Raw genomic sequence first — 25,506 nt, forward strand, 5'->3', positions numbered from 1 at the left:
TCATCACTAATGAATTATATGCAACAAATGAATAGTTCCCACATGTTAAGAAATGTAAAATGCTTTGATTATATATTGGTGTAATTATCAACAATTTGATTTTCAGTATTAAAAACACTAATATTCTAATTAGTCTAATAGTTTAATTTTATTGTCAGCAATATCAGCTTCTTCTGAGGGTTAAACCTGGATTAATAAAGTAAACACATCAAGCAAAAAATAAAAAGCAGTCTTGGACACCATGTGCTTGTGAAGAAATGTACATTTATTAGTACCAATTTCTGAAAGTATTCCTCACATTGGTTGTAGATGTCATGTCATCATGTTCCGTCTCTTATGGAAGTATGTTAAAATCTGCAGAGCTCTATGATGTATAAAAAAGTGTGAAAAAAGCGCAGGCTGTAAAAAATACAAACATAAGGTGCTGTAATCAATCAAATGTATGGGTTCAGATGATCACTTCCAGTCCACACCTGTCAGAACATTAAAGTGCGAGACTCGCAGCGACGGGCAGAGAGAGAGACTTCAAACTCACAAATAAATACTGAATCAGCCTACAGTTTAAAGCTTAGTTCTCACACTAAACATGTCTGGGGTGTGTAAGTGTGGCAAAAAAGGGATGATTTTTGATGATGTAACTGCACCAAACATAACGTACAGCTCACAAATTTCAACAAATCAACATTTACTGCAGAGAAAACGATAAAACTGTCCCAAAAGGGGGACAACTAGCACAGGGGAAAAGCTTATCCCAAAGCTGAATAGAACATGGCAGCAGGAAAGGTCATGAAACTCTGGCAAGGAAAGAGTGTTTGTATGAAATGCACAACTAGAAAAAACAATTCTCGGGTTTAATCATAATCTTGTAAGTTATCCACAGAGTTAAAGGGTGTTTTATAAGAGCAAGCTGACATAAAATGATTAAACTTTAGACATCAGATTAGTGAAATAATTGCACCATACACTGCTGCTGTTTAAAAATAAGATCAGTGAGTAGAACATGAATTGATCTCCAAAAGGCAGCAAATTAGAAGATAAAACCTAAAAAGAAAAAAAATATATACACTTATTTGTTTATTTTTTTTTGAGTGAAAACGTAAAAGGAGCAATTTGCTTGACAATTAGCAGTAAAAACTTTTATAGAAATTTTGCCAGGACTGCAAAGAAAAATGCGAACCAAAACCCCCGTTTGGCTGCAGAAGACTTTCTGGAAGATTTATTAGCTGTGCATTTTAGAAACAAGTCTTGTGGACTGATGAGGGTAAAATATTTTTTTTTTCCAAAATGAGCAATGATACGGTAGGTTTGGAGAAAAAGGGGTGCAGAATTTCATTAAAATAAAAAGGTCTCTGTCTGTTAAGCATGGGGGTGGAAGAATCATGCTTTGGAATTATTTTGGAACATTTCAGAGAAGACAGAATGAAAGAATAGATTTAGATTAATATTAAAATAGATAAACTTCAAAAGAGATGGCCCAAGAAATCTCACAGAAACAGAAGACTTTTGCAATGATGAATGGATACAAACAAATAATCTGAGATGGCAAAGAAAGGTAATTTTTAACATTCTGTCTTTTGGAAATCAGATCACATTTTACTCCATTAACTGATCAGATGTGGCTACAGCTGTATCGAGGTACATAAACACACTTAAAGCTCACCTTTGATTTTAGTATTGCACTGCAATAAAATATCCTTACAGACGTTGATAATTATCATAATCACTCAACCATACTCTGATATCTCATTTTTTACACTTTCTCTAATCTTTTATTGGCAGAACACTTCCCCTTGACCATATTGTGGATCTTTATGTTATGTTAAACCACCTGACATAATATAAAAAGCTTTTCAAACAAATAAAAAATAAAACTGATTCCACACTCCTAAAAAGGAGGTTCTTCAAATGTTATTAATTATTTGAATGTTTAAAAGGTTCTTTTCCTGGTTAAAACTTTCATGAAATACTAGAAAAAACTTGTGTAGATGGTTGTTTATACAGCTACCTAGTAGGAGGCTCTATATTGCACCCTTTTTGCTAAGAGTTTGGTTCACATTTGGTTTTATAAGATTAATAAAGCAATCTTGTGTTATTTATTAAAGGGTGTGGAAAACCTCTCCCACTTCTGCCTGTCTGTTTCTGATCTCACTGCTCTACTCCCACCTCCATTACTCATAATTAGGCTAATCTAGCCGAGTCATATCGCATCATCTCTATCTCCCTTCACTGATTCAGCATTCACTTTCTGACCACATTCTAACCACTGAGCTCTCTGCCTGCCCTATGTACAACTGACCTCTGGTCCACCCAGACCTGCGGCCTGTCCCAAAGTCCATGCTCACTGCTTTGTTTACTTGTGTATATGTTCACAGGTGTTCTGGTAACTCTCAAAGTGTGGTCCATTTCTCCTCCAATCACAAAGCTCAGCAGTGTTTTATTTAAGAATTGGTTTAATTGGTGAAATATAACAGGAAAAATGGGGAAAACAAACAGGAAATAAGAATGATGTTCTGTTGTTACTGTGGCACTGAGGGCTTTTGTTTGTTTGTTTATAATAAAAAAAAACTACTAAACTAAAACTGGACAAAAATAAGAACTGGAATTTGTTCAAATGAACCAAAAATGGCAATTTAAAACGTTGTTAAAATGGGCCAAAATCATCACTTGTAGTTGAAACTGGGCCAAATGGGTTTAGATATTTATTTAAAAAAGAAGAAAATGGGAAATCAACTCTGTTGAAAAAGACAAATTAGAATTTGTTAAAATGGGCCAAAACGGGAATTTGGAAGATGTATAAACAGGAGACTTGGGATTAGGAATTTAGTAAAACAAGTTCTAAACAAATCCCCATAGCTTAATGCATTAGAGACTACATTGATAATACCAGTAGATAATATGTGAAGACTTGTAGACTTTGGAACAGGCCAATTATGCCTCCACGATCCAGAGCAACATAACCTCTACCCACATTTATTTTCCTTCGTTGTACCTAACTTAACTATATACTTATACATTGGCGTAGGAACCGGGGGGGATGGGTGGGACATGTCCCACCCAATATTGGAAACAGGTGGATTTGTCCCCCCCAAAAATTATATCGTTTCGCTCAGATCAGCTGTACTATTAATGAGGAGACAGACCGGACCAATCACGGAGCCGGTTCAGGTATTAAGTCCCGCCTCTCAGCACAAACAGCCAATCAGCTTGCTGGTTTTACAAAATTATTATTTGTGATTAAAAGTAATTTCCACAAATGTTGTTCCAAGAAACTATAGGGTGGGCTTGGGTTCATATTGGCAAATGTGTCCCCCCCAATATCAAACCTGCTCCTACGCCCTTGTACTTATACACAATCTCTTGACTATGGATTTCATTTTCAAAGTTCCCTGCATAATTAATAGTTTGTGATGTGAATAAAGCAATTCAGTGTTGGTGTGAAGTGAAACCTAAAGAAATCTAAAGAAAGTAGCTGAAAATTGTTCACAGTGATTTTGATGAATAAAAGCAGACATTAATGACTTGAAATGATTACCAACCCGGACTAATGAAAACTGAGTTTTAAAGAAGAGACCAGCTTGCCAGAGCTTCATGAACCATCACAGAACATGTGTGAAAGATCTTGGTAAAGTTTAAACAAATGGCTTTGGATTGCGGTTCACATTACACATCGCACTGCTACTCTGCAGATATCTAGAACACCTCAATGACATTACTATGAATTAGCACCATGAAGGAGTGAAGGGTAAACACAGCTGAACTGCTGACTGAGTCAGAGTGATGCACACTACAATCATATTCTTTGATAGTTGCACCCTTTTTCTTTTGTACTTTCTTTTTTTTAAAGCACCAAGGGTCAACGGTGAACTTGAATAAATTACAATCTGTCAGAAACTTATAATTTAAGCATGTCCCTACATAGTCTGTAAACATTTTTAAAACAAGTAACTTCATCTGTAATTGGTGCTTAAAATTCTTAAATGATTTTTTAATCAATATTTTTTTTTTTGCTAGATATATGTGACCATTAAATTTCTCTTTAAAACCAAACTCTTATATGAGCTCTTCCAAAGTAATTTGTAACTAAATAATAATAATTTATTTTAGTTCTCAGTTGCATATTTCTGTTTCTGAGTATGATCCAGTGTTGCTGCACCATGTGCATGACTTCATTACTTATTACACAGCATCCACTTCTTATTAATAGTCTTCAGTCAATCAGTGTATTTTTTTTTCACTGTACTGATAAATGATGGTGATGATCGGCGCATTTAATTAACCGCCCCACGTTACATATTTCATATCAAAGAAAAAAAATAATCTCTCAAAATGACAAATCACGCAGGTTTTCCAAACATTATTTGGACTCATTTCAGAATAACATTGCACAGACTGGTAGGATCTTTAATATATTAACATTGTGGTCATTTTGAAACTTGAATTAAAATGGTAGATCCATTTACAATGATTTGAATGGATAAATCCTCTGTGGTCGACTGCAGCAAACACTGAACCCTTCGACTGCTGATTAATCCTCTAGCTGAATTTTTTACCGCAACTGCAACAAACTTGCACACATGATCCTCGTTTAGGCTCAATTACAGCCTGAATCATTACAATACCTGCTTTTCTCTTACATTACCAAAAAATATACCACATGTGAAATGGCACAAAACTACAAATATATTACCTATATGTATATATTAATATGTTAATAAATAGTTCTCATTAATTAAGTGAATAAATACAGTGCTACAGTAATTAAAATAGGCAGTGTGAGCTACATATTATTTTCTAACGTATCCTATAAGGAACTAAAAGAGAACAATCAGAATAATTTAAGAAAAATAATTTTGATTTTTAGACTAATCTAGCAGTGTGAACTTAACAATAAATAAATAAATGAATAAATTAGCCCAATTAGCATCTAATTTATTTAGCTAGCTAAGACCACTAGCTAACTTTATTTTTTTGTTTAATTTATTTAGCTTTTAATTTGAATAATATCTGAAACAATTTAAATTTCAAGACATTTCAAATTAAATTTTTTAACTACTTTTAATCTTAAAATAGCTGTACTGGTAAAAAAAATAAATTAGTATTTTCATTAAAATAAACTATACTAAACCTTGATATCTAAACCCTATTTTCTAACCATTTTTTATTTACTGATTTTAATAAGTCACACTTTTTGTTTTGTTTGTGGAGAAACTACAGATCAGATACTTTCTATCTGCACACCTAGACATTAAGCAACAAGTAACTTTTTATGTAGAACTAATCTAGCCAATTGTAGCTGAATCCAAATCCAAGAATCCAAAGACCCCATTTACATCTGGTTTCTTCATGTATGAAGTGTACTAGGATTATATCTGGATAAGCCACACAAAAATTGAATAATAAAAAAAGTGTAAATAAAGTGTAAATATGCATTTAAAACCATTTCAGAAGGTGACCTGAGAGAAATTTAAGCCACCCTACAGGAGGTGGTCTGAGAATAATTTGAGACACATTTCAGAAGGTGGTCTGAGACAAACTTGAAAGGTATTCTAGAGGTGGTTTAAGACCAAACTGAGCCACCCTTCAGGAAGTAGTCTAACACATATTTGAGACGCCCTTCTCAAGGTGGCCTGAGAAAAAAAAACTGAGATCCACTTCAGGAGGTGGACGCATATGTTATAAGAGTCTAAACATATCAATCTCTCAGACACATTGCTATGGACTCCCATAGTGGTTCGCAGTTACTACATTTGAAGAAATACATGACCATAACCATGTAAAATTCTGAGCAAAAAAAATCTTTAGCAAAGTACTGCTTGATGCATAACGAGCAAATCTGCATATTCCACCCCCACAGCAATTAAATCCTATCAGGATACAATCCAGATACTATTCACAAGAAAGAACCAAGTGTAAATGGAGTAAACCTCTTCATTTCTTCTACCTGAATGTCAAGTCCATTGCAATGGAGATTATCTTGTTAGAAAGAAGGTAATCAGCATTGTTTATGTGTTACAGAGACTCTGTTCCATGTTTGCTGCAATTGACCAATCAGAGGTGAACTATTTACATAGTAAGTGCTAATGTTTGCAGACAAGTGTTCAGTTAGACTGTAAAAGCTGAGGGAGTCCTTACATCACCAAATAATGTAAAGAAACAACAAATGCCACCAAGCAGGCTAACATAGCTAAACAATGACTGAAAGCTAGAAGCCACCAATTAGCATTAAGTGGTGGACGTTCACATTCATTCAATATGAGCTATGTTAACCTGCTGACTTCTGAAGTCGATTAACATTACATCCTCTGATCTAGAGATCACTGTTTTTTTTCTTGTTAAAAGTTTTGCAACTGCCATTTGAAGAAAGAACATTTTAAAACACAACACAGGGCTTGTGCAGCCACTGAGAGGAGAAGAAAAGGGGGTGAAAAACTATAAACCCTGAAGTTACAAACCCGTAATACCACTCATTGTCAGCTAAACGTCTAGGAAAACTCTCAGCAGCCCCCAGAATATCATTGTTTTCTATTACCAAGACAAACATGCAAAGACAGTTATGGTGACACCAGGCCAAGTGTCCTCCTGTGGCCCTGAAAACACATGGAAAACGTGGCGTTAGTTTCCGAGTCAACGTTTGTAAACTCCTAGTTATCTAGTTAGCTTTGCTTTGCTTTGTTTACTTTCCTCACTTAACAGAACTGGGTCATTATTTGTGACTACGCTGCTTAAATATTTCACTTTTCATCAAACTTGAATTCATCATTTCATATTCAGTTGGGTCCTGTCCAGTATTGTGCCAATGTCTTTTATAACGTAAAAGACTTAGTAGTTAACAGAGGACTTCATCATGTTTATCGAGGCCCAGCAGAGCCCTTAGTCTGCTGAACTAAAGTTCTTTTGACATTTGCCTTGTACAACCTGACCTCCAGTGCTTTCTCTTTGTTTTGCTTTGCTTCAGTCTGTTCAAAAAACGTAAAGGCATGAGGCTTCTGGCAGTGGATGGTGAATGAAAGTTACCAAAAAACTACTGTAACTGTTCTGTTATTTGTGTTCCATACTTTATGCTGTCTCTTATGTTATCCAGGGCTGCACAATATATTGTTCATCAACCAATACTGTGATACTTGCATTTGCAATCCTGATAATAGAGAGCAAATGAACCCTCTAAACAAACCGTGCGTTACACTGCTTATAATACGTTTCATTGGGTGTTCCGATAAAGCAAGGTTTATGATAATGTAGGCAATGTAAGATGTATGCATTACTGTTAATAGGATCATATCTGCAACAGTACATTTTTTTCAAAACATTTAAAAGAGAGACTAGGCAGTTTTGTATATTTAAAACTGAATTTAATCGAATGTTGCATAAAATTATTTTTAAAATAGTAATATTTTTAAATTTTATATATTAGTGTCTCACTTTAAATGTATGTCAAAGCATACTGCCCATCTCTAATTAATGTAAAGCCAAATATTTTGACCAAAATAACATTAATATTTTTTGTCTTTTACTCAATTCTAGAAGAATCAGTATTGCAATAAGCAACAATATAAACCACAATATTAGTATTTTGTCCATTTTGTGCAGCCCTATGATTATTAATTCACTGTCCTCATGGTTCAGAACAGGATGCTTACTGGCCTTGAGAGTACAAACGTCTCCATATACCCACCAGTGCCAGACTGAACCCAAGCCAAACAGAGTGAACGCTCCAGAGTTTTCAGAAGGCTGCACGTGCCTAATGCTAACGACACAGTGGAGAAACCACACTTCAAACCCAGCTGTAACATAGCGGGCGAGTTTGACATGCTGGCATCCGAGTAACTGGAGGGACAGCGAAAAGGCAACGTACATCAATGTCTTACTCAAAGGGCTCAAAGACTTGTGGAGGGAAAAAACACTAGACTAGACTAGTGCTGCTGCTGCTAAGGAGCCTTTGTAGACGACGGTTTCTCCGGTCCTGATTTTTCAGAAGAGGTGGGCGGAGCTTCAACGAGGGTGAGATGTACTTCTTTGTTTTTTTCATCTACTGAGGCTGGCGGAAGGTGAATAGCGCCAGTCTGAGTCACAGCCTGGGATATTGGCGCCCGCTGTATGACCATAGCCCGACTTGGCTCACAAGCAGGCTGATGAGCATCCTGAACCAGCAGAACAGCCGGAGCGTCAGGCTCCGGACCAGTCTGGCTCTTCACCACCACTCCTTTTTGCTCAGAGTCCCTCACCTCCTGGCTCACCATAAGGCCCTGCTGGTCCTGGAGCACAATCTCCATCACCTGTGAGGACTGGCCGGACGCAGCAGAGGAGAGAGCTTTCTGAATGACCCCTCTGCTAACCAGATTTGGGTTAAGGCTTGGGGCTGCTGCTGCTGCCACTGGATGTGCCGTCATATCTTCCGGTCTCGGCTTCCTGGGGCGACCTCTTTTTCGTTTTGGAGGAACAGCCCCAGGCCCTGCAACTAAAGTATGAAATAAAATATGTTAATAAAAATAATAAATAAAAGTTACACAAAGAATGTGTTTCCTAACCCCCTAACAGGCATGAATCTTTGTCATTTTTCTGCCCAATATTACATGGCATTATCTTTAGGCTGTCTTTTCAAGCATTACATAAAAAAGTTTCATGTTTCAAGTTACCAAAAATCATTATTGTGATAAAAAAAATGATTGAGGTAAATCTGCAATGATCAAAATATAATTAAAAAAAATTGCACTTTTCTTAACTTCTAAACTGTGTGTATTTGTGCCTTTACATTGTTTATTTTCAAACGTGCAGAATTTGAGTTGATTCCTGTTACTGAATTAAGTGGAGTAGAGAGTGAACAAACAGCTCCTTCAAGGAATCTTCAAAGCCCTCAAAGTCTTCAGAGAATATAAAAAAGTTATTGACCGTATGGGGGCCAAGGCCTGTTAAAATCAGGTGAACGGCCTGCTACAATTATAGTTACTCATCCCATTCAATTATTCTTTTTAAATAACTGTACAAACATTTACGGCTATGTTGAAGACAAAGTAAACAGCTGTTGAAATAGTTACCATTTCATCCACCTAAATATAAACAGGAAAATTTGATGATACCAAGCAGTCTAATCGTAGTTGTCGTGGTCTGTGCTACCATGGAATGTACTTACTTAATTTCTAGGAAAATGCATGTCGAGCTAAGGTATAAATTATGATAAAGGAAATGTCAAAGAGTGTCTGGAAATCTATGCTGTATGTATGGTAAACATTTGATACAGAAACATTTATTGGCCTATAGCTTGGCACTTTTTTCCAAGCTTGTTGGGATCCAGGAGTGCTGTGCTGGCAGTCGTTTAGATAGATACCCTGAATCTGTATTCACCTTCCAATACATGTGTTCTAGAGTTTTACAAGAAATGATTACATTTTAAAGAGATAAAGTGTGTCAGATGTTTTGCTTTTTTTGTTTGTTTTTTTCAATAAATATTGTGATGTACGTCATGAATGTATTTATGGACTGTTATACGATATATCTGCAACATTTTCCATTCTTACCTGTGATCATAGTGCTGGGATCTGGACCCCGTTTCGGTGCTGTTGCCCGCGGTCTCTGAACCACAGGTGTCGGGGCAGCAGATGTGGAAACAGTGACTGAAGTGCTTTTCTCTTGATCAGGGTAAGAAAGGCTCAACGCTGAGGGCAGGATGACCACAGGGAGCGGTGGTGCCCCCTGTTGGGGTGGGATCGTCGTCACAGTGATGGGAAGTGTTACTTTAACACTGCTCGAGTCATTGGCCGTGAAAGCAGGAGGTGAGGAGTGCACAGAGAGCGGGGACTTGTCTGGAATAGAACCTCTCGGGAGGATCTGAGGGAACTTCTTCATCTTCATCAGCGCCTCCACCTGCAAGTCTCGCCCTCCAGAGCGGGAGGACTCTGGTGCTTTGGCTGGTTTTTCGCTCACCTGCTGTTTACCAGAGGACACCTGCTCCACACCGTCTTTGTCTTTCTGTTAGAGAAATATCCAGCGGATACTTTCAGTATTGCAGTGGGGAAAACAATTCAAAATGTCTTCTAACTCTTTAACCCTCTTTGTTGGGAATGTGTTTGCAGAAAGCAAAGTGAACATTTTACAAATCTGCGACAAAATTGACAGATTTTAGTGCTTTAGCAGTTTAATTAAGCAATATAACAAAGCAACGCTCAGAAAGTTAAATTACCTTTGGGTTATGCTGAAGTTTATGCTCTTTTTCTCGCTCTAATACATTTGAATGGTATTGCACACACAAACACAACAAACTGATGGCATGTTTCCTATTTTTAAGCTGTTAAAGGTGGAATATGGAGCTAGAATAGTGTTTATTTTCTTTTCATGAAAACTCTCAGTTAAACTCATTAACTCAGCACATTATAATGCTCTATTATAAATCACCAAAATTATGCTGAGATATTATAATGCAGTAAAAAAAAGATCTAGTCTGCAGGTCCAAACTTATTTGTAACACCATTACAACATAGGTACCAGCATTTTAAATTAAATTTAATGAAAATATTGTAATTATTATTTTTACTCATTCTTTTATTTCCATTTAAATACCCATTATCAAAAGCTTTGCCTTAAGAAAGAAAAAGTGTGACTAATCGTGATTAATCACAGAATTCTATTGTGATTAATTTGATTATTTTTTTTAAATAAATAGTTTGTTTTGAGTACATTAATTATGTTACTAATCTAGTACTTCCCCATCACAATAATTTAGCATCTAACATTAACTCAATTATACAAGTCAATTGAAAAGTAAAAGCTTTTTGAGACATAACATGCAATATACTTTTAATAGATGGGAGAACTGAAGCTTTTTAAAGAATATTAAAACTGGCATTGATTTAACTGCTGTTTTAAGTTTACTAAAGGTTTACTTTTGTTTTTTAACATATAATACACTTCCGTTAAATTTTAACCTTAGTAGGAGCCCTTGCCTTTATGAGGCTAATGCTTTAGCACCTTTCATGACTGTAGATGGTGCTAAGTGCTAACATGTATAGTAGTGTTTCTGAAAATCTGGTGCTTAAGGGTTGTGTTAAAAAAAAAATTCAAGTGTAAACTTAAATGAACATATCATAACAAAATTCATTACAAATATTAAGTCTTTGTCCACCAGAGGAGGACAATGCTAAGGTAAATACTGAGTGTGTTATTGTTGTTGTCGTTGTTTGGAATAACATGCAATACCTTAGGGTCTTGGCTATTACCATCTTCCTCCCCCCCAGTTCCTTTGGGTGTTGCTGGGATCTTTTTTATCACCTTGTGTGGCTTCGAAGGGCCTCCTGTCAGAGCAAAACAAGGCACTATTTGATTACATTTACAGAGGAAGATCAGAATATATGACACATTAATTAGTCCACAGAATCAGAGTCTTAGCATTTTAGGACAGAATAATTTCAGTGACTGCATTTTTCACAGAGAAAAACACAGATATGCACAGAAAGCTACAGATTCTGTCCATTTACCTGCCAATGCAGCAGAGGTCACCAGCTCAGCTTGGCTACAGCGCGGGTTAACAATGTGCTCTTGGACGAGAAAGCGAGCAATTTCTACCACTGTGTCAAAGGAGCGTTTAAGAATCTTTTGTGCCCAGCCACAGATCAGCTCACACGCTGCTTCTGTGACCTCCTGTTTATACGTCTGCACTAGTTCCGTCAGCTCCGACTGCAGGGAAAACACATGCATTCAAAAGCAATGGAAAAACACTAGTTACAATTAATAGTATATATTCTAAATGTAATGTTAAAGTATTTCTAAACAAACTTACTTTTTAGATAATCAGATAATAACAGATAATTTTCTCAAACTGACAGTTGCACAGTACTGTACATAAGAACTAAATAATGCCAAAATAAACAGTCCTTCTCCATGACAGAATACCTGTTGTAAACAAATGTGCGCCCACTACTATATAACACTCACATATCCTTAAATTAAGCATTCTTAAACAGCTCCTAGAATTCTACACAGCAATAAATCATTTACACATATTGGTAACTATAACACTGACATAACTATGCCATAAACATTTTATATTATTATTAAGTTATTCAGGTAGACTAAGCTCAAGCTTAACGAGCGTCAGAATAATCCCAATAAAGTCTCTGCGCTCTGCACATACAAACTCATTACAGAAACTTTGGTATTACATTTGTAGCATTGGTATCCTCACATACAAAACTGTGATAATTTAACAGAGCATCATACCGGGTCATTCTTGAGGTCTAAATTAGGTAGTAAGGGCATATTCAGCACTGTCTTTCTTCGGATGCCGCTGTAGCAGTATGTGTGTAGGGTCAAGAAAAAATGCAGTTTAACAATGTTCACTTAATAATTTCTCGAATTAAAAGGTTTCAACATAAAAAATACATTAAACAGCATTACCATTCCAGCAAGGGAAAAACGATGATATGTAAACAAGAGTCATAATAACAGAGTTACAATATTATTACCAGTAGTATCAGTACCAGTAGTACCAATATTGGTGTGAATAAAATCAAAGCTAGCAAGTATTGTTTTAAATTGTCTAAGCAGTGATAATCAGAGGCTGATGAAGGATATTTGGACTGTCCTCTGCCACCCAGCCTCCGGGCCTTGATGTTTGGGAAGATATCTCTGATGATCTTGCCAAAGTTTGCTGCACTCAGAGGCCGCTGTTGCAGGTTTTCACAGTGTTTCCTGGATGGTTTAAAACAACAATTAATAAGACCAAACAGATTATTGGCCCCCCAAGTACACTGTGATATTTTACATTACATTACATTACATTACATTTGGCAGACGCTTTTGTCCAAAGCGACTTACAATAGTCAAGTACAATGTAAAATAATTTTAAAGGTAAAACATCTTTGGATAGGGATAAAAGGAGGTCAAAGGGGAATAATAGGATAGAGGAGTGAAGGAGGGGAAGAAGGAAATGAGGTTAGAAGTAGTTAGTGTGTTAGAGGTGTTAAGAGAGTAAGTGCTCTTTGAAGAGCTCTGTCTTCAGGAGTTTCTTAAAGGGATAGTTCGGGATTTTTGACATGAATCTGTATGGCATCAACATGACCAGTGTCGTGCATTCTCACTGACTTACCCCCGACCATGTCCGGTGAGCGGAGTTCTTGTCCAGTATTGTCCGAGCCGAAAGTAGTCCGGCATGTTTGCTGGGGTCACGAAACGAAAGCGTTTTTCTTCCCAAAACAGTACGAGTGCAAAAGAGTGATTTATTTGCATAACAAAAAACGGTGTCTGCAAAAGTCACGCCTCATTATCACTGGGGCACTACTTTCATTTTGGATCAGTGCGCATGTCATTCTAACTGCGAGCAGCGCACTAGTCTTTCAGATCATTGGCTGCGCTCAGCTTCAACCAGCAACGCAAAGAGCAAGCTTTAGAGAGAAGTTTATCGGCTTTTATAAGCTTCTTGAACACAGATTTATACATTTGTATGTGTGTGTGTTAAAATGGTGCGGACTTGTGATTATCCAGGCTGTAGCAACAAAGATGTGGCTGATTCTCCGCACAGTTTCCATCGTATCCCCGTGACTGACATTGCTCTCAGGCAACTTTGGATACTTGCAATGGGCTTCCATGTGGACACCAAAGTGGTGAAAATGAAGAAGCTTCGTGTTTGCGGTGCGCACTTCAGCGAGGATGACTATGTTTCTCCATGCCCGCTGTTGTTTGTGATTCAGGCAGCAGCTGGCCCGCCGACGTCCTCATCAATGGACAGGTTCTGTATCTCGGGCATAACTAAATCCCACTCGTGGCAGCAGTAACATTCCACCTCTGTCGGCATTAGTTCGCACTTCAAACAAGTGCACCAGGATTTGTCGGCCACCCTTGGTATCGCAGCAGCAGCAGCAGCGGCTCCAGCTTCGGTCTCAATCATTTCTCTGTCCACCCTCTCTCTTTCTGCACGATCCAATTCGATTTGGGCAAGTTCCTCCTCAGTATACTCAGGCTCATAAAGATACCCCCTTGGCTCTGAGCGGAAATCAATATATTCCTCGTCGCTCTCGTAGTCCGACATGTTCCCGAACAGTAAACAGTGAAATTGAAACCGTAGGCTAGCTGCCAGGTTGCGCAATCGCGCGCACTGATCCAAAATGAAAGTAGTGCCCCAGTGATAATGAGGCGTGACTTTTGCAGACACCGTTTTTTGTTATGCAAATAAATCACTCTTTTGCACTCGTACTGTTTTGGGAAGAAAAACGCTTTCGTTTCGTGACCCCAGCAAACATGCCGGACTACTTTCGGCTCGGACAATACTGGACAAGAACTCCGCTCACCGGACATGGTCGGGGGTAAGTCAGTGAGAATGCACGACACTGGTCATGTTGATGCCATACAGATTCATGTCAAAAATCCCGAACTATCCCTTTAAAGATAGCGAGAGATTCTCCTGATCTGGTAGTGGAAGGTAGTTTGTTCCACCATTGGGGAACTCTGTATGAGAACAGTCTGGATTGCTTTGTGTGAGTGTTTGGCAAAGCGAGGCGACGTTCATTGGAGGAGCGCAGCGGCCGGGAGGTAGCGTAAGCCTTCAGGAGTGAGTGCAGGTAGGAAGGAGCCTGTTCTGTCATCACCTTGTAGGCGATAGTAAGAGCTTTGAATTTGATGCGAGCATCAACTGGTAGCCAATGGAGCTCAATGAGCAGCGGGGTGACATGTGCCCGTTTTGGCTGGTTGAAGACCAGACGTGCTGCTGCGTTCTGGATCATCTGGAGTGGTTTTACTACACAGGCCGGGAGGCCAGTTAGCAGGGCATTGCAGTAGTCGAGGCGTGAGATGACGACCACTTGCACCAGGAGTTGGGTGGCCTGTTGTTGTATCATTGTATGCAATTACTGTGATACACACATTGGGGCAGTTATACTTTCACATGCTACCAGAGTGCTGCTCCTCTGTAATCCCACTCTATTCACTCTATTTCTGTTTACATTGCCACATGCAATGTAACTACCCATGCACTAAAACATATCTGACCCATTTGACAAAACAATCTCCCTGTTATAGAATACTTCAATAAATTAGCAATCTACAGTGATAAGAGTCTGATAGTGGTTGCAAGATGGATGGGACATTTATTTTGTGAAATTTTAAGAGCATTTAACATTCCACAATTCACAGTGTACCAGGAATACATCTTAAACGATATTAACACCCATAGGGTGCTAGGGCTGCAACTAATGACTATTTTAATAGTCAACTAATCTGCCAAAAATGTGTTCGATTAGTAAGGATTATTTTTTATCATGCCCTTTATTTGTACTTCCAACTGGTGAACAACTAAACATTTAGGCCCCAAGACCAATTTTGTTAGTTTAATGTAACTTTATTAAACTAAAAATTACAAAGTATCTTATAGTAAACATTAACACATGCTGGATGTTATTTTCAGGAGATTCTAGGATACTTGTGTGTATTTTTTCCAAGTAGATACTTCCCTGAAATTATTGTTTGTCAAAGAAAATACATTTTTTTTTGTTAATAAAGTCTGTAGATACTGAATCATATACCATCAATTGAGTGGACAGAGTACAGTATCTCCCTAACACATAGCCAGCAAACAATAGTTTAACTAATGTTAGCACTGATAATGAACACACTGAAACCTCACTGGCCAACTAAACATGAGGAGAAGCCAATCAGGATGCTTAGGATTTGCCACTCTCTCACTAAGTGTGTGTTTCTCTCTTGCCCCTTTTTTCTCTCTCTCTCGCTCAATCACACTTAACAATGCGTCAACAATGAAATTTTGCAACAATTTTCTTTATGGTCAACATTGTCAATTTTGCAGACAATTTAATACAGGAGGCCCTATACACAAATACCACAGGTCAGTGGAGTGTTTTTTAGATTCTATAGGGTATCCTTTGGCAAATAACAATGTAAAACTGATCTGTGGTAACTCACCGATATGTCTCGTAAACATCTTGCTTGGGTAGGCAGGTGTCAGCATGTTCCTCTAAGTGACTTCGAATCCAGTTGCAGGTGTGTAGCTGGTCAGCTGTATTGACCGAATTGGAGTCACCACTGTGAAAGGAAACAAACAAAGAAACAAAAACTACTTGTTGTTAATTATTAGGATTGCGTTATGTTGGTATCTATTTTTTACGGATTTTTATGAAGCTTCTTTTTCAACCCTTTATAACCACAACATATCTCAGCATGAACAGTCTTTTTCTAGAACAGTTATCCAAATATCACTAAATCAGTTACACATGCCTGATCTCAGTACTCCCTGATGATGGTGAGAGTGTCTGGTCGCTCTGGTGAGAGCAGTTCTAAAACCCTGGAACTCAAAGCCTCAAACCTGTTTGTTGTGGTGACTTCTGGCACTGACGGAGAAGTGGAACATGGCTGCTGGTGCCGTCGTGGGCGATCGCAGGCTGAGGAGTCCGGATCAGGTGTGATTTCCACTTTAGCTGAGACCTTAGAGCGCTTAAAAGCCACCTTATGAGGGGTGAACTTGGATATAGGGCGGGTGGACTTGGCTGTAGATGTGGTTACTGCTTCAGCAGTCCCAGTACGACTAGTACTGCTTGCACCAGAAGAGCAGGGAGCCTGATGCGCAGCTTCCAAAGCGGACCTCTTGTCATTTAGATAAACCTGTAGCTCTAAAAGCTCCTCTATACTCTGCTCTACACACTCCAGCTCAGCTACGACTGAGAGCAACTCAGCCTGCATCTCACGCTCAATGCTACTCTCCATGGTTATTTGAAAAGTAAAACTAAGCAAGAAAATAACTTAACAATATATGGATAGTCCACCAAAACAACCAACACAGAAAAAAAAGTAGAACTACAACAAAACTAAACGAGACAAGCTATAATCGCAGATTTTATTAGCCCAATATAAACTACACTACAAGCTTAACTAATTTAACTTGCAAGTAAATAAATACAGATTGTTGTCTTTAGAAACACAAATTTTCTTAAGTGTGATTTTGAGAAGGAGTATTCCAGTACTCTTTTAAAAATACTACAAAGGACTATAGGCTAGCTATAGTAACTCTTGTTAAGTTATAGGGCATTAGCAATAGTTTAGCCTCAAGCTCCACCCACAGGTGTACATGTACAAGTGACTGATATCTACTATGCTTTAGCAGATCTCCGTTTCATTTAGAGGCCATAACCAACCTGCTATTTACCAATGGCTGACTAAACCACAAGAGCATATAAAAGTTTGGTGTTTACAACAGCTTTCTTTACAAAAAAATGACCAGAGGACCAAAATAGCCGTGTTTAGAAACGGGTTTGAACTTAACACATCAGTTAGTATCCCCAACCTATTAATTTTACTTTTTATGAAAAGGTTTCAAAGTCCTAAAAGGTTGAATTCTTTAATTGTGAAAGCTCTATTGTAGTTTAATAGTGACTACAGTGTCACACAAATTGACTGTTGAGCAAAATAACTCCCAAGAATTTGCCCTGATGGAGAGTTCACTGCGCCTCAAGTGGCTGTGTAAGTTTAAATCGAAGGGAGACGGCGGAAGGAAAAGTAGTTCCTGTGCTACACATACATTTGCTACAAAACAGTTAACCTTTAAGCTTTAACATTTATGTTTGATTTATTAATCAATCAATTAATCAATTTCACTGTATTACAGACACACTATAAAAAGGTAGTTATAAAAATTACACCTCATAGAAAAAAACGATATTTTCAGGTGTATCAATCCACCCACACCTAACGCTGGTTAGTGTGCGGCACAAGTTGCCATGCAGTTAAGTGTAGTCCTCCGCCGTTGTCAGGCAGAAAACCCAGGTTTAGACTGAGCTAAACTTAAAAGTTGACTGAACAAATTGTTAGCTAGAACGCGTATTTTTTTAGGACCGAGCGTTAGAGAGAAAGATACAGAGAAGATAAAGCGTTGTGTAGCGAACTAGCTAGTTAACCTACGTGTTTCTTGTTAATGTGGACGTTAACTAACCTAGCTAACGCTACACCACAGTCACGTAGTAAACATGCGGTTTAAAAAACACACAACCAGTGTGGAGGAGAACTGTACCGTATATAATAAATAATATGTGTCTTAACGGCGGTTTCACACATGCGCCCTCTCGCAAAGCTAGCTGAGCCGCTCAAGTTGTTTCTGTCAGCGTAAAAACTGCAGGATAAACCTGGAGTCTACACCAGTTCAGCCGGATAAGCGAAGCGGAGGACAGAGCGGACCTCACTAATCTGAACAAAGAGAAAGAGCGCGCAGCTACACCCACCGAGCCCCGCGCCGCGGCGTCTCCACACCCGGGCTGTGACCCAAACAGATCCCTACCTGCGCCTTACCCCACTAGTACGCACGTCGGGCGTCCGGATAATTAAAACAGTGTTCCGGGGGTTTAAACGGCACAGCGATCGTAAAACCGAGCACTCGTGATGTCTAGAGAATACAACTGATCACTAGCTACCATCAACTAAACCAGTAACCAAAGTGCACTGCGAGCCTCTCCTGTTACTAAGCAACAGACAGGGGAAGGCGGGCTAACGTTAGAGAAGGCTGTTGAGCCTCAAACACAAAGCTAATCACGGACATTGTGAAAAGCTTAGTGTGAAACAGCTCAAAGATGCTTTATGTACTTCAACGGAAAAAGCTGAATGTCTCCCTTATTGGATTTTTTCGGTCCACCTTATATTTAGCAGCGGTTACCCGCCGGACGCCGTATCAGGCCTGTACAGGTGTTACGTATGTAGTTAGCCAACATCAGCAACATTTAAGGTGGAACAGAATACAAGCCAAATTCAGCTAAAAACAACGATATGCACCTCTGAAAAAAATTAAGAGACCACTTCAGTTTCTAAATCTGTTTCTCAGATTTTGCTATTTATAGGTATATGTTTGGGTAAAATGAACATTGTTGTTTTATTCTATAAACTACGGACAACATTTCTCCCAAATTCCAAATACAAATATTGTCATTTAAAGCATTTATTTGCAGAAAATGAGAAATGGTTGAAATAACAATAAAGATGCGTTTAGCCTTCAAATAATGCAAAGAAAACAAGTTCATATTCATAAAGCTTTAAGAGTTCAGAAATCAATATTTGGTTGAATAATGCTGTTTTTTAATCACAATTTTCATGCATCTTGACATGTTCTCCTCCACCAATCTTACACACTGCTTTTGGATAACTTTATGCCACTCCTGTTCAGCTTGGTTTAATGGCTTGTGATCTTCCTACTGATTATATTCCAGAGGTTTTCAATTTGGTAAAATCAAAGAAACTCATAATTTTTAAGTGGTCTCTTATTTTTTCCAGATCTGTATATATTCCAGGATATTATACAATATTATATCACAGTTAGTTCCGACCCTGCAATGTGCTTGGCTGAGAGGCGTTTTATGAGTGACACATTATTAGGCGATAACGCACTGTAACCGAAGCCCTCCATGTATTACTCCGCCACATACAGGTAACCTAGCAACGATGAAGCGCTTAACAGTCATATACAAATCAAATGCGATGTCATTATACACCGCTGAGAGGCGCTAGATCCTACAGAAGTAACCAAAACTTGAATAAAAAAAAGAACATTTTCTTTCAATCAAACGATCGCTGGACTTTAATCTACACAGATTTCTCTCCTAAAGTAAAAGCACTTCTGTTTATTTACAGTAAGCTTAGATATCCACAATTTGACTGAAATGACCGATAATGCAGAGCTTACTTACAGTGCAGCTAAAGCAGAGCAGTAATGGAACGAACTATTTTAACTCGCGGAGTGTTTATGACCAAACAGATCGTATTTTCTCGTCCTGTTTGACTCGAAATCTTTCAATGAACAGCAGGAATGGAACTGTGGTATACGTTAATCGCAATAATACACTCAAGGTTTACGCTATAACGTGTGATATTGGCCCTGCAGACTCTCTTGTTCATTACTGCTTTATTATATCATACAATATTGTATTATACAATGTTTCATCATATAATGACACATTTTATTATTGTAACACACGTGAAATATTTTCTGAGCATATTGCGGGGCATATTATCAGTGCTCAAAGAACTCTTACTAACTACACATTTTGTTACAAGAGGAGGTCATGTTTAATTGGAGAAGTGCAACCAATTTAAAATACATAATCACTGTAGTAAATACGGTAGAGTATAAGAATAATAGATTTTTAAAGCAAGCTACAGAAGCTTTAAAACAGACCTCAGGTTACAGAGAATGGAAAAAGTTGTTTGTTTTACAGCAACACCTTTGCAAACAACAGCTAAAAAGAGCACTAACTAGCAACACCTTAGCAACCAACTAATATCCTTGCAATCACCTGGCAAACACCATAGCAACCAACAATACTCTACAGTATCCCCCTAGTAGCAACCAGCTAGGAAAACCACAGCAACCAGAAGCTGTACCTTAGCAATACCCTAGCAACCACCCAGTATCCACTTACTTGCACCATAGAACATACTTGTCATTAGTATATTTGTCTCATTGTGAGAATGTTACATGAATAAGAAGCCCCTTATTTTGACGTTACTCTACCTACTGTTGGTTTCTTTTTATGACTGATAAATACTGATGCAGTTTAAAGTATGTATCAAAATAATTATTAATTAATGTTTTTTGACTGCTAATTAATAAACTAGATCCCTTTCACATACAGTGCAACACTAATGAGAGAGTAAAGATCTATTTCAGAAACAGCCACATTAGCTGCTGAATGTGCACCAAAATGTACTGCCAGTCTCTTGTTACCTAGCAACTACTCTCAAGCTGCTCAAGACGCTTCGCTGCATTTGGAATAGTTCCAGTGTTTCCTACTCTTTGGCCAGACATGAACGAAAGCCCATTTGAACACATTTCAAAAAGAAGTTCATACTGATATAATAAATAAGCTTACACTTACACAATAACACAATAATAACCGCCCCCCCCTCCCCCTCCTTTTAAACGGTTAGCCAGAGCGCTTCCAGGAACGCGATGTGACCCATCTCTGATACATCAGCTAACAACCACCTCTGCTGACTGACATCACATTAAAGAGTGATATGGGGGAGAGTGCCATCTACCCACCGAGAGACAGCAAACTCTGTAGTTTACACCTGGGTGCAACAACACACCAGATAGTCCTGGGAGAGCAATGCAGAGACATTTTCAGAAGAATTTCAGAATGATGAAAGCAAATTTTGAAAAGCTGTGTGCCAGTGAGATGAATCATCCATTGGGCCAGTTGTTACCAGCCACCCATGCCAAATAATAGGAAAATTGCTGTTGTTTTATAAAAGCTGGGCACGTGTGTGGATTATAGAGTAATTAAAAAACAGTTCATCATTGTGTATTTGCTGTAGGTCAAGCATAACTTAGAAATAAATGAAATAAATTGTATGACATATTTCTGGACAAGCCGGACGTTCACAACATGATGTCATGTTGTCATGTTCAATTCAGGGATAAAAAAACAAACAACAAAAAAACAACAACAAACAAACAAAAAAACATTTATAATCACTCCTTCTTGAAATTTGGCTTTAGTAATATTCTACCTTTTTTTGCAATATTTACAGTTTTTCAAAACGTACAAAAGCTGAATAGTTGTTTTAACATTTATTAACAGCAGACTTAAATAGTGTCAGAGTTAAATAGTGGATGTCCATATGCCTCTATAGGATTGCACAGGCACAAAAGGTTTGGGTTGGGAAAATTTACCAAGGACACCTGCAACATACTAGCAAATACTACAGAAATATCTAGAGCAACACTCCAAAAGATTTGACAACACCCAACATCTTGGAAAACCCCATTTTAATTTACAACCCACCTCTTCTCTCCTGCACTTGGACCTGAGGGTAGCTGTAAATACAGGTAGAGCTTGTCGTTGTCTGAGAACTGCTGTACATCTCTCTGAGAAGAGATAGTGAAAAAGAGGAGAAATTGACCAATGCAGACAAACATCATGTTATGTTTAAAGGAGCAATTGGATGTTTATAGCAGATACTCACCAAAATAGTGTCTACTTTATTTTGCACAGACTTACTGTGGAAGAACAAGCCAGCAGTTAGTGCACAAATGTTAGAGTTGTTCATAAATAAAAAACAGCTATCATATCTTCTATCTCACCTTCAAGACAACAGGCAATAAAGAGTTTTTTTATTTACACCCTAGCAGCTCCACTGATCTGAGGCCAGATTTACAAAAGTGTCTTTTAAAAAATCTTCTTAAATATAAGAAATCTTAAAATTCTTCTCATGAGAAAATTCCTGATAAACTAGAGCATTCCTAAAAAAAATGTCTTTCTTGTTTTCAAAGAACAGCTTAGATTCAAGATTCAAAATCGCTTAATTTGTTATTTTATGTTAATTTATGATTAAGCATAGAAAAACTTTTCTGATTTATCACAATAATAAAGAAATATAAAGAACACTTCAGATTTAAACAATTAGACGATGCAAAAATAATTTACACAGAATAAACTATTTAGAACAATGGGATTCAACTTACGAAATGTTGCTCTTGAGTTTCTGGAGGAGCATACTGGGCTCGGTGTCGCCCTCCCCAGATGAGGTGTCGGTCTTTATTCGATCTTCCATCATGGATTAACCACAGTGGAGCCACAAAATGCATTCAGGACCTTCTGGACTTGAAACTGTGAGATCAAAAGTCTAGTTAATTTTCTGGATATAATAGAATTTTAAAATAGCTTCTGCAGGAAGCTCAGATGTTTTATTTTGGAGACCAAAGTATGGTTTGTAGTGAGATAATCTTATAATTATTACTTTTTTTATTAAAATATATTAAATCTTAAAATATAAAAGGGCTTCACACCGTTGACCTGTGTGACACACTGGTGCTCAGTTCCTTAGTCAGGCCTGTGGATTGTTTTATTAATAAAATGGGAAAACCCACTAATTCTACTGCCTCTGTAATAAGATGAAATATTGAGTATCTATGTATAAGTGCCATATGCATCCAAATAATGTAGACACATAGAGAATTACATAGTAAATTAAAAAGTGTTTGTCCTCCACAATCCTCTGATCTAAACCCAACTGTCATGGGTGATTTGAGATGAGCTGCAGCACAGAGTGAAGGAAAAGCAGCAACTATTGTTCAGCACCCCCATGAACTCCTTCAAGACACTGAGAAAACTATTCCAGGTGACTCTACCTCATGAAGATTAAAGTACCAAAAGTGTTCAGATCGGTCCTCAAAGATAAATGTGGTACTTAGAAGAATCTTAAGTACAAAACATATTCTAGTTTATTTACAAAAAAACTGCACATGTTCCTGTATAGCTTTAATTTAGTCTTCAATATTAAATATACAATGTAAAAAAAACACACACCTTAAATGAGAAAAAGTGTTTCCAAACTTTTGACTAGAAACTGTATATAAAATATATCCATATATGTAGTACAATTCTGCAGTGTGAGAATGTATCACACTGCTGTACATGAAGTACAGTTAAATTAAGTAAAGCTGAGTATGAACACAGATTTCCTGAACTGATTCAACTTTGTTTCACACGGTTCTAATTTGATTTTATTCAAACTTGAATCATTTATGGATAATAATGTACCAATAAGTCTTTGGTGGATAAGGTTTTTATGGAACTAATGTAAATGTACAAAGAACACTGAAATTACCAATATTAAACAAAAATAGTGTTTAAAATAATAATTAATTCACTATGGTTCCCTTAATGTTTTCCTTACTTTTACAGCTTTGGCTTTTTCCTAAATAGGCTCATTTTAAAGACTGATCTTAGGTTTATTAGTCGATATTGGATAATAAAAAACAAAACTTTTCTTTATAGATCTCAGCTTCACTGATATGATCTATATGACCTTTTTGGGACCACAGCCTAAATGTATTTTAAGTTTAACACCAGCCAGGAGCAGAAAGTGGACAGAACAAGGAAACAACTCCAGACATGGAAAAAGCGAGTTACAGTTAATGAGGGCCTAATTAGGGCGCCCGGTTTCCCATTCACAAAAAAACACACAGGCACATGGAGCTGCTGGCAGATCAATCGCCAAGCAACTACTGTGCCAAAGGGCTGGAGAAAGCAAAGCATGCTTTTACCAAACACGCACACACACCCACACCCAGCGGATATCAGATACAGACACAACCACCCACGGTCCGAGTCGGATTAGTGAGTCAGAGAGAACGCACAGTGCTACAAGAACCAGACAAGTCTAGTCCAAATATCAGTCCAGATGTGCAAGGCTCGTTCCCCACACAGATCTCCTGCAAATGCAGTCCAGTTACATACTCGTATACACACACAAACACACACGACTGCCCCAACCAAGACAACCTCTTTTCAAAAAGTATCCCATCCCTACCTCCTGTGTGTATACGGCAGGATGATTAACGTACACTCCTCCCTCGCCCCAACTCATTTTATTTTTATACAAACGCAGAAAATGCACAAGTATCTTTTTACTATGTTAAGCACAGCTAACAGCAAAGGCCTAAACACATGGCTAACTCTGCTAGCTAGCCGGCTAAAGCCAACGTATCCCCTGCTCCCACTCTTACAGTCCTCGGTTTGTTATTACCCCACATTTGGGATTCGGATGATTCGTTTATTTCACTTAAAGCAAGTCTGGATCTGCCCTGTTGTTAGCTCGCTAGGTAATACGTTAGTTAGCTCTCCGCTAACGACACACTGCTAGCTAGCTGGCTAAGCTAGCTACGCTAACAATTCACACACAGCAGCCTCCCTACCAATCGAAACCCTACAGCTTCAGGCTGAAACAGTCTCGTTCATTTAAACTAACATAACATTTTTCACCGAGAACGCAAAATAATGCCCACAATTTATTTATTTCAAAAAACGAAAAAAGAAAGTACCTGAGTCAAATAAACAGCAAAAAATCTGCTGGCTTTATTTTGTGATTGGCCGCGCAGCGTTATGTCTGCCTAACTACAAAGCAAAACTCGCTCCGATTGGCTCGCCGCTGTGATCTCTCTTGGATACAGAATGTACGCCTCTTTTGATTGGCTGATTTATTTATTTTCGTTGTACCATGTTCTTCCAAAGGTGGTTTCATTTGTCTCTGCAGTTACGCCAATACTAATAAACATGTAATAAAATTACAGCGTTCTCACGCTTAGTTTTATCAGTATGAGAAACGGGATTGTATCAATTAACGAATTATTATTTTCATAAAGCTTTTAAATAAACGCACTCCCTTCCGATGTTACATTGCTTTTCAGCTGTTTAAATTTTGACCAAATAATGTGCTATTCACAATTATGAATATATAATATGTAAGCTAAGATATATATCTATGGCTTTACTAGCGTCTTAATTGCAAATTGCAAGGGAGTGGGGTCATAAAAAATATTTCAAAGTTATTACAGGTAGTTCCATTTGATAGTATCTAGCATGTGACAGCTAAGATATGGTTTATGTGGCTAACATAGTTTATGTATAAAATGAATCCTGCCAGCAATAATTTATATGACTTAAAACTTATTATCTAGGCTACACACTTTTATTTTAAAAAATATGATCGCCGCGCAGGGTCAGAAACGGTCGAGACCGGCTGAGTTCC

At 37.8% G+C, this 25,506-nt stretch overlaps 1 protein-coding gene across 5 annotated transcripts; it reads right to left on the reverse strand.

The window, feature by feature from the left end:
- Window positions 1-246: 246 nt before the first annotated feature.
- Window positions 247-24,898, reverse strand: rfx5 (regulatory factor X, 5). Of its 5 annotated transcripts, none has more exons than XM_049476374.1 (11): window positions 24,800-24,898; window positions 22,439-22,583; window positions 21,940-21,973; window positions 21,759-21,841; window positions 15,901-16,020; window positions 12,559-12,678; window positions 12,208-12,283; window positions 11,466-11,664; window positions 11,188-11,282; window positions 9,513-9,963; window positions 247-8,455 (listed from the first exon to the last, which is right to left on the reverse strand). In XM_049476374.1, the coding sequence occupies exons 2-11, from the start codon at window positions 22,528-22,530 to the stop codon at window positions 7,926-7,928; spliced, it is 1,800 nt and encodes a 599-aa protein (XP_049332331.1). In that variant the 5' UTR covers window positions 22,531-22,583; window positions 24,800-24,898; the 3' UTR covers window positions 247-7,925. The 5 variants fall into 5 exon arrangements, 4 of the variants coding, with proteins under 4 accessions (XP_049332331.1, XP_049332333.1, XP_049332332.1 ...); XM_049476376.1 differs by lacking the exon at window positions 24,800-24,898 and adding an exon at window positions 24,289-24,699; XM_049476375.1 differs by lacking the exon at window positions 24,800-24,898 and adding an exon at window positions 22,763-24,699.
- Between the last annotated feature and the right edge of the window lie 608 nt (window positions 24,899-25,506).

Source organism: Astyanax mexicanus, chromosome 3, assembly GCF_023375975.1.
Source record: "Astyanax mexicanus isolate ESR-SI-001 chromosome 3, AstMex3_surface, whole genome shotgun sequence".
In the NCBI taxonomy this organism is placed as follows: domain Eukaryota; kingdom Metazoa; phylum Chordata; class Actinopteri; order Characiformes; family Acestrorhamphidae; genus Astyanax; species Astyanax mexicanus.

Excerpts from the sequence above, each read along its gene's own strand:
- rfx5 (XM_049476372.1), bottom strand. The coding sequence starts at position 16,698 with ATGGAGAGTAGCATTGAGCGTGAGATGCAGGCTGAGTTGCTCTCAGTC. Across the intron at positions 11,665-12,207 it reads TAGACCTCAAGAATGACCCG|TCGGAGCTGACGGAACTAGT; the intron begins GTATGATGCTCT and ends TTTTCCCTGCAG. Across the intron at positions 9,964-11,187 it reads GTAATAGCCAAGACCCTAAG|AAAGACAAAGACGGTGTGGA; the intron begins GTATTGCATGTT and ends TTTCTCTAACAG.